Below are 14,643 nucleotides of genomic sequence, written 5' to 3' on the forward strand. Positions count from 1 at the left end.
ATCACATCCATTGGGATCTGACGACGTCCATCTTGCCATTTTATTCCCAAAAACTGGATCTCCTGTGCAGGTCCCTTGACCTTACTTTCTTTTATGGCAAAACCGGCTTCCAGAAGGATTTGGATTATTTTCTTCCCTTTCTCAAAAACTTCTTCTGCCGTGTTGCCCCATACGATGATGTCATCAATGTATTGCAGGTGTTCCGGAGCTTCACCCTTTTCCAGTGCAGTCTGGATTAGTCCATGGCAAATGGTGGGGCTGTGTTTCCACCCCTGGGGCAATCGATTCCAAGTGTACTGGACACCCCTCCAAGTAAAGGCAAATTGTGGACGACACTCTGCTGCCAGAGGGATTGAGAAAAACGCATTAGCAATGTCAATTGTGGCATACCACTTGGCTGCCTTTGACTCTAGTTCGTATTGAAGTTCTAGCATATCTGGAACGGCAGCACTCAGCGGTGGCGTAACTTCATTCAGGCCGCGATAGTCGACTGTTAGTCTCCACTCCCCATTAGACTTCCGCACTGGCCATATGGGACTATTAAAGGGTGAGCGAGTTTTGCTGATCACTCCTTGGCTCTCCAGTTGGCAAATCAACTTGTGGATGGGAATCAGAGAGTCTCGGTTGGTGCGATATTGCCGCCGGTGCACCGTCGTAGTAGCAATTGGCACTTGTTGTTCTTCAACCTTGAGCAACCCCACAATCGAAGGGTCTTGAGAGAGACCAGGCAGGGTAGACAGCTGTTCAATGCCCTCCGTCTCCAAGGCAGCTATACCAAAAGCCCATCGATACCCCTTCGGGTCCTTAAAATACCCCCTCCTGAGGTAGTCTATGCCAAGGATACATGGAGCCTCTGGACCAGTCACAATGGGGTGTTTCTGCCATTCCTTTCCAGTTAGGCTTACTTCAGCTTCCAATACAGTTAACTCTTGGGATCCCCCTGTCACACCAGAAATACAAATGGATTCTGTCCCTTTATAACTTGATGGCATTAGAGTGCGCTGTGCGCCGGTGTCTACTAGAGCCTTATACTCCTGTGGGTCTGACGTGCCAGGCCATCGAATCCACACAGTCCAATAGACCCGGTTATCCCTTTCCTCCACCTGGCTGGAGGCAGGGCCCCTCTAATTCTGGTCAGAGTATTCAGTATTCACTTCTCGTAAAATTGGCTCAGAAGTCCCTTCAAGAGGATCGGAAATAAAATCAGCCCTTCTACTCTGTTTGGAAACTGGAGCGGCATTTTTCCTGGTAGAATCCCCTTTTGTGGTGGCTTTTCCTCGCAGTTCACATACCCATGCATTTAGGACCGAGGTAGGTTTTCCGTCCCATTTCCTCATGTCCTCTCCCTGATCACATAGGTAAAACCACAGGGCACCTCGCAGTGTGTACCCTCTATATTCTCTCTCTTGGGCAGAGGAACGCTCACTCCTAATAGCTGAAACATTGGTCCTTACACGTGTGGAGTAGGACATATCCTCTTTGAATTGCTGGAAATCCTCAGACAGCTTCTCCACAGCCGCAATGCAAGCTTGTAGGGAGGAGGAGAGATTTTCTTCGTATTGAAGGAGTTGGCGAGCCACTTCCTCCACTGTCGGTGCCTCTTCATCCTTCCAGGCCATTATTGCCAATGCGTTGGCATAGGATGATGGTGCGCTCCGTACAAACTTCCGCCACATGGGTCGTGTGCATTGGACTTCGTCTGGATCTTTGGGTAATTGTGGGTTGTCCGGGTCATGATGAACCGTCTCTAGCACAGCTAATTCCCTCAGATATTGAATACCTTTTTCCATGGTGGTCCACTTGCTTGATTGACATATAACATCTTCCTTAAAGGGGTACCTTTCCTTCACACTTGACAGGAGTCGCCTCCAGAGGCTGATGGCTTGTGTCCCTCTTCCAATTGCCTTGTCAATGCCACCTTCCCTGGCAAGCGATCCCAGTTGCTTGGCTTCCCTACCTTCTAATTCCAAGCTATTAGCCCCATTGTCCCAGCATCGGAGGAGCCAGGTGATAATATGCTCACCTATACGGCGGCCAAAGTCTTTTCGCAAATCCCGCAGCTCACTCAAGGATAGGGACCGGGTTATTACCTCTGGTTCTGCCTCCTCCTCCGGTTCCCGTGATGACCCTGGTTCCTCTTCATCCTTCGCTAAGCGAACTGATTTTTTTGTATATTTCTTTTTCTGTACGGGGGCAACTGATGCTGGTGCAGGTTGGTCCACTGGTTCAGTTGCAGTATCGCTAGCCAGGTTTTGGATAACCGCAGTGTCTGTCGACGAGGTTTGGGTAGCAGCAGTGCTCGTCGCTGGGGCTGGAGGGACCGCAGTGCCCGTCGCCGAGGTTTGGGTAGCTGCTGTGCTCCTTGCCGGGGCTGGAGGGGCTGCAGTGCCTGTTGTTGAGGTTTGGGTAGCCCGAGTTCTCATCGCCGGGGCTGGAGGGGTCACGGTGCCTGTCGCCAAGGTCTGGGTGCCTGCAATGCTCCTTGTCGGGGCTGGAGGGGCCGCAGTGCCTGTTGCCAAGGTTTGAGTGGCTGCAGTGCTCATAATTTTGTTGTTAGGTCCAGAGACTTTCTCTTCCCCTTGAGGGTACTGAATGGTGTCGAACAGGGCTCGATAGGCATGGGCCAGGCCCCAGCACATTGCAGTGATTTGTATCTCTCTGGAGCTGCCGGGGTGACAGCATACCTTTTCCAAATATTTTACTAGTTCTTCTGGATCCTGCACTTGTTCAGGGGTGAATTTCCAAAACATTGGAGGTGCCCACTTTTCTAGGTACCTGCCCATACTACCCCACACACCCTGCCACTCATAATTATCCAGCCTTGGGGCACACCTCTGGGTGATCTTCTTAAATAGCTGTTTAACCTTAAACGAGAGCTGAACCACATTCAGAAGTATGCTAATTCCTAGCAGTAGAGCTAGGACCGTGCTAGTCCCAACACTCCAGGAGTATTCAAATTTCTCAAAATTCTCAAACACCATTGTAACTGGACTGAAGGAGAAAGGAGAGGGGAAGAAAGGTACCCCACCCATAGACTGGTTTTCCATGGAGGAAAGGTAAATGGTATAATTATTAATAGTTTCCCACAAACGGCTCCCACAGTATAAAGGTGACAATGCTAAGTGCAAATACCGGATTAATCCCACAGCTGATGACTTTATCATACCATAAACCAGAGTTATACCATACATCAAAGCGAAAACCTTAATCCACCTCCCACGGATGATAAGCAGTAGAAGAGGAACTACATACAGCAAGCGAGGACATACATAACAGAGCCTTAAAAACCAGAGCAACAACTCTAATACATAAATCAACATAATGAATGCTTAGAACAAATCTGTTTTAACGAGCTCTGGTCAGGTTTGTCGTTATCTCAACCCTTCGTGCCCCACGTTGGGCGCCAAAAGGACTGTCGTGGTTTAACCCCAGCCAGCAACTAAGCACCACGCAGCCGCTCACTCACTCCCCCCCCATCCAGTGGGATGGGGGAGAAAATCAGAAAAAGAAGTAAAACTCCTGGGTTGAGATAAGAACGGTTTAATAGAACAGAAAAGAAGAAACTAATAATGATAATGATAACACTAATAAAATGACAACAGTAAGTAATAAAAGGATTGAAATGTACAAATGATGCACAGGGCAATTGCTCACCACCCGCCGACCGACACCCAGCCAGTCCCCGAGCAGCCAAAAAAACCTGCCCCCCCCCTTCCCAGTTCCTAAACTAGATGGGACTTCACATGGTATGGAATACACCGTTGGCCAGTTTGGGTCAGGTGCCCTGGCTGGGCATGAGAAGCTGAAAAATCCCCGACCATAGTCTAAACACTACTGAGCAACAAATGAAAACATCAGTGTTATCAACATTCTTCACATACTGAACTCAAAACATAGCACTGTACCAGCTACTAGGAAGACAGTTAACTCCATCCCGGCTGAAACCAGGACAATGGGACCGGATGGGATCCAGCCGAGGGTACTGAGGGAGCTGGCGGAGGAGCTTGCCAAGACACTCTCCATCATTTATCAGCAGTCCTGGTCAACAGGGGAGGTCCCAGACGACTGGAGGCTTGCCAATGTGATGCCCATTTGCAAGAAGGGTCGGAAGGAGGATCCAGGGAACTACAGGCCTTTCAGCCTGGCCTCAGTACCGGGGAAGATTACAGAGCGGTCATCTTGAGTGTGCTCGCATGGCATGTGCAGGACAACCAGGGGATCGGGCCCAGCCAGCATGGGTTCATGAAAGGCAGGTCCTGCTCTTGACCAGCCTGATCTTCTTCTTTAACCACATGACCCGCCTAGTGGATGAGGGGAAGGCTGTGGTTGCTGTCTACCTGGACTTTAGTAAGGCCTTTGACACTGTCTCTCACAGCATACTCCTTGAGAAGCTGGCGGCTCATGGCTTAGACGGGTGTACTCTTTGCTGGGTAAAAAACTGGCTGGATGGATGGACAAGCCCAGAGAGTTGTGCTGAATGGAGTTAAATCCAGTTGGCGGCCGGTCACAAGCGGTGTTCCCCAGGGCTCCGTTTTGGGGCCAGTTCTCCTTAGTATCTTTATCAATGAATTCGGCAAAGGGATCGAGGGCACCCTCCGTAAGTTTGCAGACGACACCTAGTTGGGAGGGAGGGTTGATCTGCTTGAGGGTAGGAAGGCTCTACAGAGGGGTCTGGACAGGCTGGATCGACGGGCTGAGGCTAATTGTATGAGGTTCACCAAGGCCAAGTGCCGGGTCCTGCACTTCCGTCACAACTATCCCATGCAGTGCTACAGGCTTGGGAAGAGTGGCTGGAAAGCTGCCCAGCAGAAAAAGACCTGGGGGTGCTGGTTGACAGCCAGCTGAGTATGAGCCTGCAGCGTGCCCAGGTGGTCAATATGGCCAACGGCATGCTGGCCTGTATCAGAAATACAGCTTCACGGACTTGCCTAACAGCCAGTGAGACAAGAACTTAGCTGGTGGCCCTGGACCTAACCCCACATGCCAAGCACTTCAGAAAAGGCTGAAACAGAGCTGAAACATACCGTTGCCTGACTGAGGGAGCCTTAGTTTCTTTTGTTTCTTTAGTTTGGGAGGGGGAGGCAACCTTTCTTCTGACTTACAATTTGTGGGAAATCGGTGATGCCAATGGCAAATGCAGATTTACTCTGGGGGAACGTTGCCACGTGTTGTAGCACAGATCCCTTTACATGGCGAGGCGCTAAGCCTGTGGCTGTGCTTGACTCCATGCTAGTTGAAGGAAAGACTATTGAACTGTTCTGCAGAGAGCGTCCCTGGGTTGTCTGGTGCCACGTCCTGCATGGTGACAGGGCCACAGGAGAATTCTTGTTCATCGCCGGTGCCCCTGCCCATGCCACTGTGCTGCGGTGGCAGGCTGGGCAGGATGGGCTTCAGGAACTTGAACTCACTGTTGCCCGAGCCCGTCGTGAGGCTGATCTCGTAGCAATAGGCGTGGGGCAGGGTCCCCGCAGCGGCCGCGTCAGCCAGGCCACTCTGCAAGTTGCCAGCGCCGTAAAGCACGTGCCCCCCCTTCAGCTCCTTGCTCTTGCACACCTTGCGCGCGATGAAGGCTGCCATGGATGCGAGGAAGAGGACTGAGACAAAGACCAATGAAATGATTAAATAGGTTGTCAGGGAGCCACCCTCATCCTCCGTGGCCAGGCTGCTGTGTGGTAGGTGCACGTCTGAGAAGTCATTGAGCAGGAGCGCGCTCAGCGCAGCGGTGGCTGACAGCGGTGGCTGCCCGTTGTCTCGCACCAGGACGACAAGCTTCTGCTTCACAGCATCCCTCTCTGTCACCGGCCTCCTCAGCCGCACCTCCCCACTTTGGGCACCCACTGCAAACAGCCCAGGGTCAGTGGCCCTCAGCAGGTGGTACGAGAGCCACGAGTTCTGCCCCGAGTCGGCGTCAACAGCCACCACTTTGGTGACGAGGTACCCCGCTTCAGACGACTTGGGCACCAGCTCGCTGGGCGCGGGGCTGCTGTCCTGCGAGGGGTACAGCACCAGTGGCGCATTGTCGTTCTCGTCCACCACAAGAAGGCGGACGGTGACGTTGGCGCTAAGGGGAGGTGTCCCCGCATCGCAGGCGCTCACCAAGACCTCGATCTGCCTCACCTGCTCGTAGTCCAGAGGCCGCAGCACAAATACCTGCCCGTTCTCAGAGTTCACGGAGATGCAGGAGCAGGGAGGCCGCTCTGCAGGGTGGGCTGGTGCCAGGGAATACGTCACCTTGGCATTGGGCCCCTCGTCGGCATCCGAGGCGCTGACGGCTCCAACGAGCACCGTGGGGACATTGTTCTCACGCACGTACATGGTGTACGATGTCTGGTTGAAGGCAGGCACATTGTCATTGACATCGGAGATGTCCACCGTGAAGGTCTGGGTGGTTGTGAGAGGAGGTGAGCCCGCGTCTGCCGCTGTGACAGCGAGGGTGTAACGTGCCGTCTCCTCCCGGTCCAGCGTGCTCACGGTCACCAGCTCATAGTAATTCTTATAGGCCGGCCGCAGGGAGAACAATAGCTGGTCCTCCAGGGCACAGGAGATCTTCCCGTTGGCACCAGCATCCCGGTCCCTGACAGTAAAGAGGGCGACCACTGTCCCGGGTAATGCGTTCTCGGGGAGGGGGCTGCTGAAGGAGCTGACCACCACCTCCGGCGCATTGTCATTCACATCCACCACCTCCACCAACACCTTGCAGATTGCTGAGAGGCCCCCGCCATCCGTGGCCCGCACACTGAGCTCGTGAGTCTCTGCTGCCTCAAAGTCCAGAGGCTTCGTGAGCCTAATTTCACCGGTCACAGGGTCGATTGCAAATGCTGAGTGGCTCTGGCCCACCGCTTGGCTGAACTGATAGGACACCTCCCCATTAGGTCCTGCATCCCGATCGGTTGCCACCACCCTGAGAACCACAGAGCCCTCCGCCGCATTTTCCAAAACCTGCCCAACGTACCGCTCCTGCGTGAAGATGGGAGCGTTGTCATTTACATCTAGCACGACAATGTGGATCTGGGTGGTCCCGCTCCTGGGCGGAGAGCCTCTGTCCACGGCAACGAGGCTGAAACCCATCTCTGCCTCCTCCTCCCTGTCCAGTGCCTTTTCCAAGACCAATTCTACATATTTGTCACCCTCACTCCGACTCCCGAAGGAGACACTGAAGTATTCGTTCTGGGGTGCAATGCTGTAAGCCTGGATGCTGTTGCTGCCAACATCCAGGTCCCGAGCCCCCTCCAGCGGGAAACGCGAGCCCGGGTTGCTCGTTTCCAGGATCTGAAAAGTGACTCGTTCCTCCGGGAAAACGGGCGAATGGTCATTGATGTCCTCCACGGCCACCTCGACCCGAAAGAACTGCAGGGGGTTCGCCAGCAGCAGCTCGAAGGGGAGCGTGCACGTAGCGGACTGCCCGCAGAGCTCCTCCCGGTCCAGCCTCTCCGCCACTACGAGGCGGCCGGTGCCGCGGTCTAAGCGAAAGTGCTGCCGGCCGTCCTCCGAGGCCAGGCGGGCGCGGCGAGCCGAGAGCTGCGCCGGGGCCAGCCCCGCGTCCTCCGCCACGTTGGCTACCACGGAGCCGCTCTCCCCCTCCTCGGCTACGGAGTAGCGGATGGGCTCGGCGCGAGCGTGCGGCAGGGAGAGGAAAGCAGAGAGACAAAGCACTTGCCTTGCGATCGCCATGTCGGGGCGGCGGACAGCCTCCGTCTCGCGGATCGCCCGCGCAGTCCTCCGCGGAAAGCGGCGCCCGGCAGCAGCGCGGCGGGGCGGGCCGGCGGGCGGGCGCCCTCCCTCTCGCCGAGTCCGGCCGCCGGCGGCTCGGCTCGTCTCCCTCTGTTTGGCACGGCACGGCTCGGCTCGGCCGGCTCGGCTGGGCTCGGCCGGGCTGGCTTGGCGCGGCTGGCTCTGCTCGGCTCGGCTCGGCTCGGCTGGCTGGGCTCGGGCGGGCTGGGCAGGGCCGGGCTGGGCTCGGCCGCCTCCCCGCCCGCAGCCGCTCGGCGCCGCCTTGGCCGGGAGCACCACCCTGCGGCCCGCGGCGGGACTGCGCCCGCCGCCGCCCGCTGCCCGCGCTGCCGGCTCGGCCCGGCGCAGGGACCCGCGCGCACACGCGCGGCTGCCGGCCGCTCGCCCGCGTGGGGTCCCGCGGCAGCACGCGCGCGCACCGCGCCGGGGAGGCAAGCGCAGGGAAGGAGCGCCCAGAGCCCTGCGCGGCCGCCGCCTGAGTCCGGGCGCACGGGCAGCGCCGGCAGCTGCCGCGCGTCTTCCCCCGCTCCCCGCTGCCCAGAGCCCGCGGGCAGGCGTGCGCGCCCGGCTCCCGCGAGGCCGATCCGCGCCCTTCGAGCAACACGGCGGCAAGACGAGCACGAGGCGTTTCCCACGGCACGCCTTCCCCGGCCGCAGAAACCGGGCGAGAGCCTCCGCCGGGGCAGCCCGCAGGTCGCAGCACGGCACGGCACTACATCTACTCGGGAACGTCGGGCTGAGGACGGGGAACGGAGGCCCGTCCCAGCGAGGCTCAGGCGTGGGCGCGCCCGCCGGCCGCCCGGTCCGGCGCCTGAGCGGGACGAGGGGCTGTGCTCCCCGCGTTGCCTTCCCTCTCGCCCGCGGGCTGCGAGCTGCACAGCCGTTCTTCGCGCTTCGCCCTTGCCCGCCCCCGCAGCTGGAGCTGTCGGCAGACTTGGAAAGCTCACGCCCCCCACCTGACTGCCTTGCAGAGGCCTTTGCACACCCAGGGCCCCGCTTCAGGTAGGGGCCAGGTTCCTCCTGGCCTCCACCTCCATCTAACTGCGCTCTGCCTCAGCCACAAGCTCAGCGCTCAGAAGACCCGCACCGCACAGGCCTGACAGCAATTCCCGGCTCCCCCTAATTTCCCTGAATGCACTCTAGCCCTCATCTCCAAACTGAAGCAATGTACCCGCTCAACCTTACCTCAGCCCAGGGACAACACGAGAAAAACACCTCCCGGCCCTTTAAAAACTTTGACAGAGCTTTCCCAGAAAGAACCTCTCTGCAAAGACTACTGTCTCCACACAAGCCATTCGATTGTCTTCTTTATTTCACTTTTACACAAAAGGGTATCCCTGTTTACAACGGTACAGGTTATAACTGCAGCACTACACAGCGTGAGGGCTTCTGAATACTCTGGTGCCACACCGCCTTCATTCAAACCATCCGTTATTATACATGCGGTGACAGTCTTTTTTCAGAGGAGTAGGCAAGACAAGGCTCAAACGCAGGGGGTCAGCAAAACCACTACCATGGACTTCCGGAGGGCAAACTTTGGCCTGTTCAGGACACTGGTTGAGAGAGTCCCTTGGGAGACTGTCCTGAAGGGCAAAGGGGTCCAGGAAGGCTGGATGTTCTTCAAGAAGGAAGTCTAAAAGGCTCAGGAGCAGGCTATTCCCATGCGCCACAAGACGAACCGTCAGGGAAGACGACCGGCCTGGCTGAACAGGGAGCTTTTGCTGGGATTCAGGAAAAAAGGAGGGTTTACCATCTCTGGAAGAAAGGGCAGGCAACTCAGGAAGAGTATAGGGATCTTGTTAGGTCATGCAGAGAGAAAATTAGAGAGGCAAAAAGCTCGGCTAGAACTCAACCTGGCCGCTCTCATAAGAGATAACAAAAAATGTCTATACAAATAGGTTGGCAACAAAAAAAGAGCCAAGGAGAATATCCATCCTTCGTTGGATGCAGAGGGGAATATTGCCACCAAAGAGGAGAAGGCTGAGGTACTTAATGCCTTCTTTGCCTCAGTCTTTAATGGTGAGACCAGTTATCCTCAGGGTACTCAGCCCCCTGAGCTGGAAGACAGGGACGGAGAGCAGCCTATATCCCCCATAATCCAGGCGGAAGCAGTTAGTGACCTGCTATGCCACCTGGACACTCGCAAGTCTATGGGACCGGATGGGATCCAGCCGAGGGTACTGAGGGAGCTGGCGGAGGAGCTTGCCAAGACACTCTCCATCATTTATCAGCAGTCCTGGTCAACAGGGGAGGTCCCAGACGACTGGAGGCTTGCCAATGTGATGTCCATTTGCAAGAAGGGTCGGAAGGAGGATCCAGGGAACTACAGGCCTTTCAGCCTGGCCTCGGTACCGGGGAAGATTACAGAGCGGTCATCTTGAGTGTGCTCATATGGCATGTGCAGGACAACCAGGGGATCGGGCCCAGCCAGCATGGGTTCATGAAAGGCAGGTCCTGCTCTTGACCAGCCTGATCTTCTTCTTTAACCACATGACCCGCCTAGTGGATGAGGGGAAGGCTGTGGTTGCTGTCTACCTGGACTTTAGTAAGGCCTTTGACACTGTCTCTCACAGCATACTCCTTGAGAAGCTGGCGGCTCATGGCTTAGACGGGTGTACTCTTTGCTGGGTAAAAAACTGGCTGGCTGGATGGACAAGCCCAGAGAGTTGTGCTGAATGGAGTTAAATCCAGTTGGCGGCCGGTCACAAGCGGTGTTCCCCAGGGCTCCGTTTTGGGGCCAGTTCTCCTTAGTATCTTTATCAATGAATTCGGCAAAGGGATCGAGGGCACCCTCCGTAAGTTTGCAGACGACACCTAGTTGGGAGGGAGGGTTGATCTGCTTGAGGGTAGGAAGGCTCTACAGAGGGGTCTGGACAGGCTGGATCGACGGGCTGAGGCTAATTGTATGAGGTTCACCAAGGCCAAGTGCCGGGTCCTGCACTTCCGTCACAACTATCCCATGCAGTGCTACAGGCTTGGGAAGAGTGGCTGGAAAGCTGCCCAGCAGAAAAAGACCTGGGGGTGCTGGTTGACAGCCAGCTGAGTATGAGCCTGCAGCGTGCCCAGGTGGTCAATATGGCCAACGGCATGCTGGCCTGTATCAGAAATACAGCTTCACGGACTTGCCTAACAGCCAGTGAGACAAGAACTTAGCTGGTGGCCCTGGACCTAACCCCACATGCCAAGCACTTCAGAAAAGGCTGAAACAGAGCTGAAACATACCGTTGCCTGACTGAGGGAGCCTTAGTTTCTTTTGTTTCTTTAGTTTGGGAGGGGGAGGCAACCTTTCTTCTGACTTACAATTTGTGGGAAATCGGTGATGCCAATGGCAAATGCAGATTTACTCTGGGGGAACGTTGCCACGTGTTGTAGCACAGATCCCTTTACATGGCGAGGCGCTAAGCCTGTGGCTGTGCTTGACTCCATGCTAGTTGAAGGAAAGACTATTGAACTGTTCTGCAGAGAGCGTCCCTGGGTTGTCTGGTGCCACGTCCTGCATGGTGACAGGGCCACAGGAGAATTCTTGTTCATCGCCGGTGCCCCTGCCCATGCCACTGTGCTGCGGTGGCAGGCTGGGCAGGATGGGCTTCAGGAACTTGAACTCACTGTTGCCCGAGCCCGTCGTGAGGCTGATCTCGTAGCAATAGGCGTGGGGCAGGGTCCCCGCAGCGGCCGCGTCAGCCAGGCCACTCTGCAAGTTGCCAGCGCCGTAAAGCACGTGCCCCCCCTTCAGCTCCTTGCTCTTGCACACCTTGCGCGCGATGAAGGCTGCCATGGATGCGAGGAAGAGGACTGAGACAAAGACCAATGAAATGATTAAATAGGTTGTCAGGGAGCCACCCTCATCCTCCGTGGCCAGGCTGCTGTGTGGTAGGTGCACGTCTGAGAAGTCATTGAGCAGGAGCGCGCTCAGCGCAGCGGTGGCTGACAGCGGTGGCTGCCCGTTGTCTCGCACCAGGACGACGAGCTTCTGCTTCACAGCATCCCTCTCTGTCACCGGCCTCCTCAGCCGCACCTCCCCACTTTGGGCACCCACTGCAAACAGCCCAGGGTCAGTGGCCCTCAGCAGGTGGTACGAGAGCCACGAGTTCTGCCCCGAGTCGGCGTCAACAGCCACCACTTTGGTGACGAGGTACCCCGCTTCAGACGACTTGGGCACCAGCTCGCTGGGCGCGGGGCTGCTGTCCTGCGAGGGGTACAGCACCAGTGGCGCATTGTCGTTCTCGTCCACCACAAGAAGGCGGACGGTGACGTTGGCGCTAAGGGGAGGTGTCCCCGCATCGCAGGCGCTCACCAAGACCTCGATCTGCCTCACCTGCTCGTAGTCCAGAGGCCGCAGCACAAATACCTGCCCGTTCTCAGAGTTCACGGAGATGCAGGAGCAGGGAGGCCGCTCTGCAGGGTGGGCTGGTGCCAGGGAATACGTCACCTTGGCATTGGGCCCCTCGTCGGCATCCGAGGCGCTGACGGCTCCAACGAGCACCGTGGGGACATTGTTCTCACGCACGTACATGGTGTACGATGTCTGGTTGAAGGCAGGCACATTGTCATTGACATCGGAGATGTCCACCGTGAAGGTCTGGGTGGTTGTGAGAGGAGGTGAGCCCGCGTCTGCCGCTGTGACAGCGAGGGTGTAACGTGCCGTCTCCTCCCGGTCCAGCGTGCTCACGGTCACCAGCTCATAGTAATTCTTATAGGCCGGCCGCAGGGAGAACAATAGCTGGTCCTCCAGGGCACAGGAGATCTTCCCGTTGGCACCAGCATCCTGGTCCCTGACAGTAAAGAGGGCGACCACTGTCCCGGGTAATGCGTTCTCGGGGAGGGGGCTGCTGAAGGAGCTGACCACCACCTCCGGCGCATTGTCATTCACATCCACCACCTCCACCAACACCTTGCAGATTGCTGAGAGGCCCCCGCCATCCATGGCCCGCACACTGAGCTCGTGAGTCTCTGCTGCCTCAAAGTCCAGAGGCTTCGTGAGTCTAATTTCACCGGTCACAGGGTCGATTGCAAATGCTGAGTGGCTCTGGCCCACCGCTTGGCTGAACTGATAGGACACCTCCCCATTAGGTCCTGCATCCCGATCGGTTGCCACCACCCTGAGAACCACAGAGCCCTCCGCCGCATTTTCCAAAACCTGCCCATTGTAGAGCTCCTGCGTGAAGATGGGAGCGTTATCATTTACATCTAGCACGACAATGCGGATTTGGGTGGTCCCGCTCCTGGGCGGAGAGCCTCCGTCCACGGCAACAAGGCTGAAACCCATCTCTGCCTCCTCCTCTCTGTCCAGCGCCTTTTCCAAGACCAGTTCTACATACTTCTTGCCCTTAATCCGACTCCCGAAGGAGACACTGAAGTATTCGTTCTGGGGTGCAATGCTGTAAGCCTGGATGCTGTTGCTGCCAACATCCAGGTCCCGAGCCCCCTCCAGCGGGAAACGCGAGCCCGGGTAGCTCGTTTCCGGGATCTGAAAAGTGACTCGTTCCTCCGGGAAAACGGGCGAATGGTCATTGATGTCCTCCACGGCCACCTCGACCCGAAAGAACTGCAGGGGGTTCGCCAGCAGCAGCTCGAAGGGGAGCGTGCACGTAGCGGACTGCCCGCAGAGCTCCTCCCGGTCCAGCCTCTCCGCCACTACGAGGCGGCCGGTGCCGCGGTCTAAGCGAAAGTGCTGCCGGCCGTCCTCCGAGGCCAGGCGGGCGCGGCGAGCCGAGAGCTGCGCCGGGGCCAGCCCCGCGTCCTCCGCCACGTTGGCTACCACGGAGCCGCTCTCCCCCTCCTCGGCTACGGAGTAGCGGATGGGCTCGGCGCGAGCGTGCGGCAGGGAGAGGAAAGCAGAGAGACAAAGCACTTGCCTTGCGATCGCCATGTCGGGGCGGCGGACAGCCTCCGTCTCGCGGATCGCCCGCGCAGTCCTCCGCGGAAAGCGGCGCCCGGCAGCAGCGCGGCGGGGCGGGCCGGCGGGCGGGCGCCCTCCCTCTCGCCGAGTCCGGCCGCCGGCGGCTCGGCTCGTCTCCCTCTGTTTGGCACGGCACGGCTCGGCTCGGCCGGCTCGGCTGGGCTCGGCCGGGCTGGCTTGGCGCGGCTGGCTCTGCTCGGCTCGGCTCGGCTCGGCTGGCTGGGCTCGGGCGGGCTGGGCAGGGCCGGGCTGGGCTCGGCCGCCTCCCCGCCCGCAGCCGCTCGGCGCCGCCTTGGCCGGGAGCACCACCCTGCGGCCCGCGGCGGGACTGCGCCCGCCGCCGCCCGCTGCCCGCGCTGCCGGCTCGGCCCGGCGCAGGGACCCGCGCGCACACGCGCGGCTGCCGGCCGCTCGCCCGCGTGGGGTCCCGCGGCAGCACGCGCGCGCACCGCGCCGGGGAGGCAAGCGCAGGGAAGGAGCGCCCAGAGCCCTGCGCGGCCGCCGCCTGAGTCCGGGCGCACGGGCAGCGCCGGCAGCTGCCGCGCGTCTTCCCCCGCTCCCCGCTGCCCAGAGCCCGCGGGCAGGCGTGCGCGCCCGGCTCCCGCGAGGCCGATCCGCGCCCTCCGAGCAACACGGCGGCAAGACGAGCACGAGGCGTTTCCCACGGCACGCCTTCCCCGGCCGCAGAAACCGGGCGAGAGCCTCCGCCGGGGCAGCCCGCAGGTCGCAGCACGGCACGGCACTACATCTACTCGGGAACGTCGGGCTGAGGACGGGGAACGGAGGCCCGTCCCAGCGAGGCTCAGGCGTGGGCGCGCCCGCCGGCCGCCCGGTCCGGCGCCTGAGCGGGACGAGGGGCTGTGCTCCCCGCGTTGCCTTCCCTCTCGCCCGCGGGCTGCGAGCTGCACAGCCGTTCTTCGCGCTTCGCCCTTGCCCGCCCCCGCAGCTGGAGCTGTCGGCAGACTTGGAAAGCTCACGCCCCCCACCTGACTGCCTTGCAGAGGCCTTTGCAC

General features: G+C 58.6%; 2 protein-coding genes across 2 annotated transcripts; both read right to left on the bottom strand.

The window, feature by feature from the left end:
- Positions 1-4,139: 4,139 nt before the first annotated feature.
- On the bottom strand, positions 4,140-8,290 carry LOC142044302 (protocadherin beta-15-like). Its single transcript, XM_075056590.1, has one exon. It carries the CDS (start codon positions 7,669-7,671, stop codon positions 5,230-5,232), a length of 2,442 nt encoding a protein of 813 aa, XP_074912691.1. The 5' UTR covers positions 7,672-8,290; the 3' UTR covers positions 4,140-5,229.
- A 444-nt stretch (positions 8,291-8,734) lies between these two features.
- LOC142044142 (protocadherin beta-15-like) lies at positions 8,735-14,501 on the bottom strand. The gene has a single exon (XM_075056249.1). It carries the CDS (start codon positions 13,598-13,600, stop codon positions 11,159-11,161), a length of 2,442 nt encoding a protein of 813 aa, XP_074912350.1. The 5' UTR covers positions 13,601-14,501; the 3' UTR covers positions 8,735-11,158.
- Positions 14,502-14,643: the final 142 nt, after the last annotated feature.

This window comes from Buteo buteo, chromosome 24, assembly GCF_964188355.1.
Source record: "Buteo buteo chromosome 24, bButBut1.hap1.1, whole genome shotgun sequence".
Classification (NCBI taxonomy): domain Eukaryota; kingdom Metazoa; phylum Chordata; class Aves; order Accipitriformes; family Accipitridae; genus Buteo; species Buteo buteo.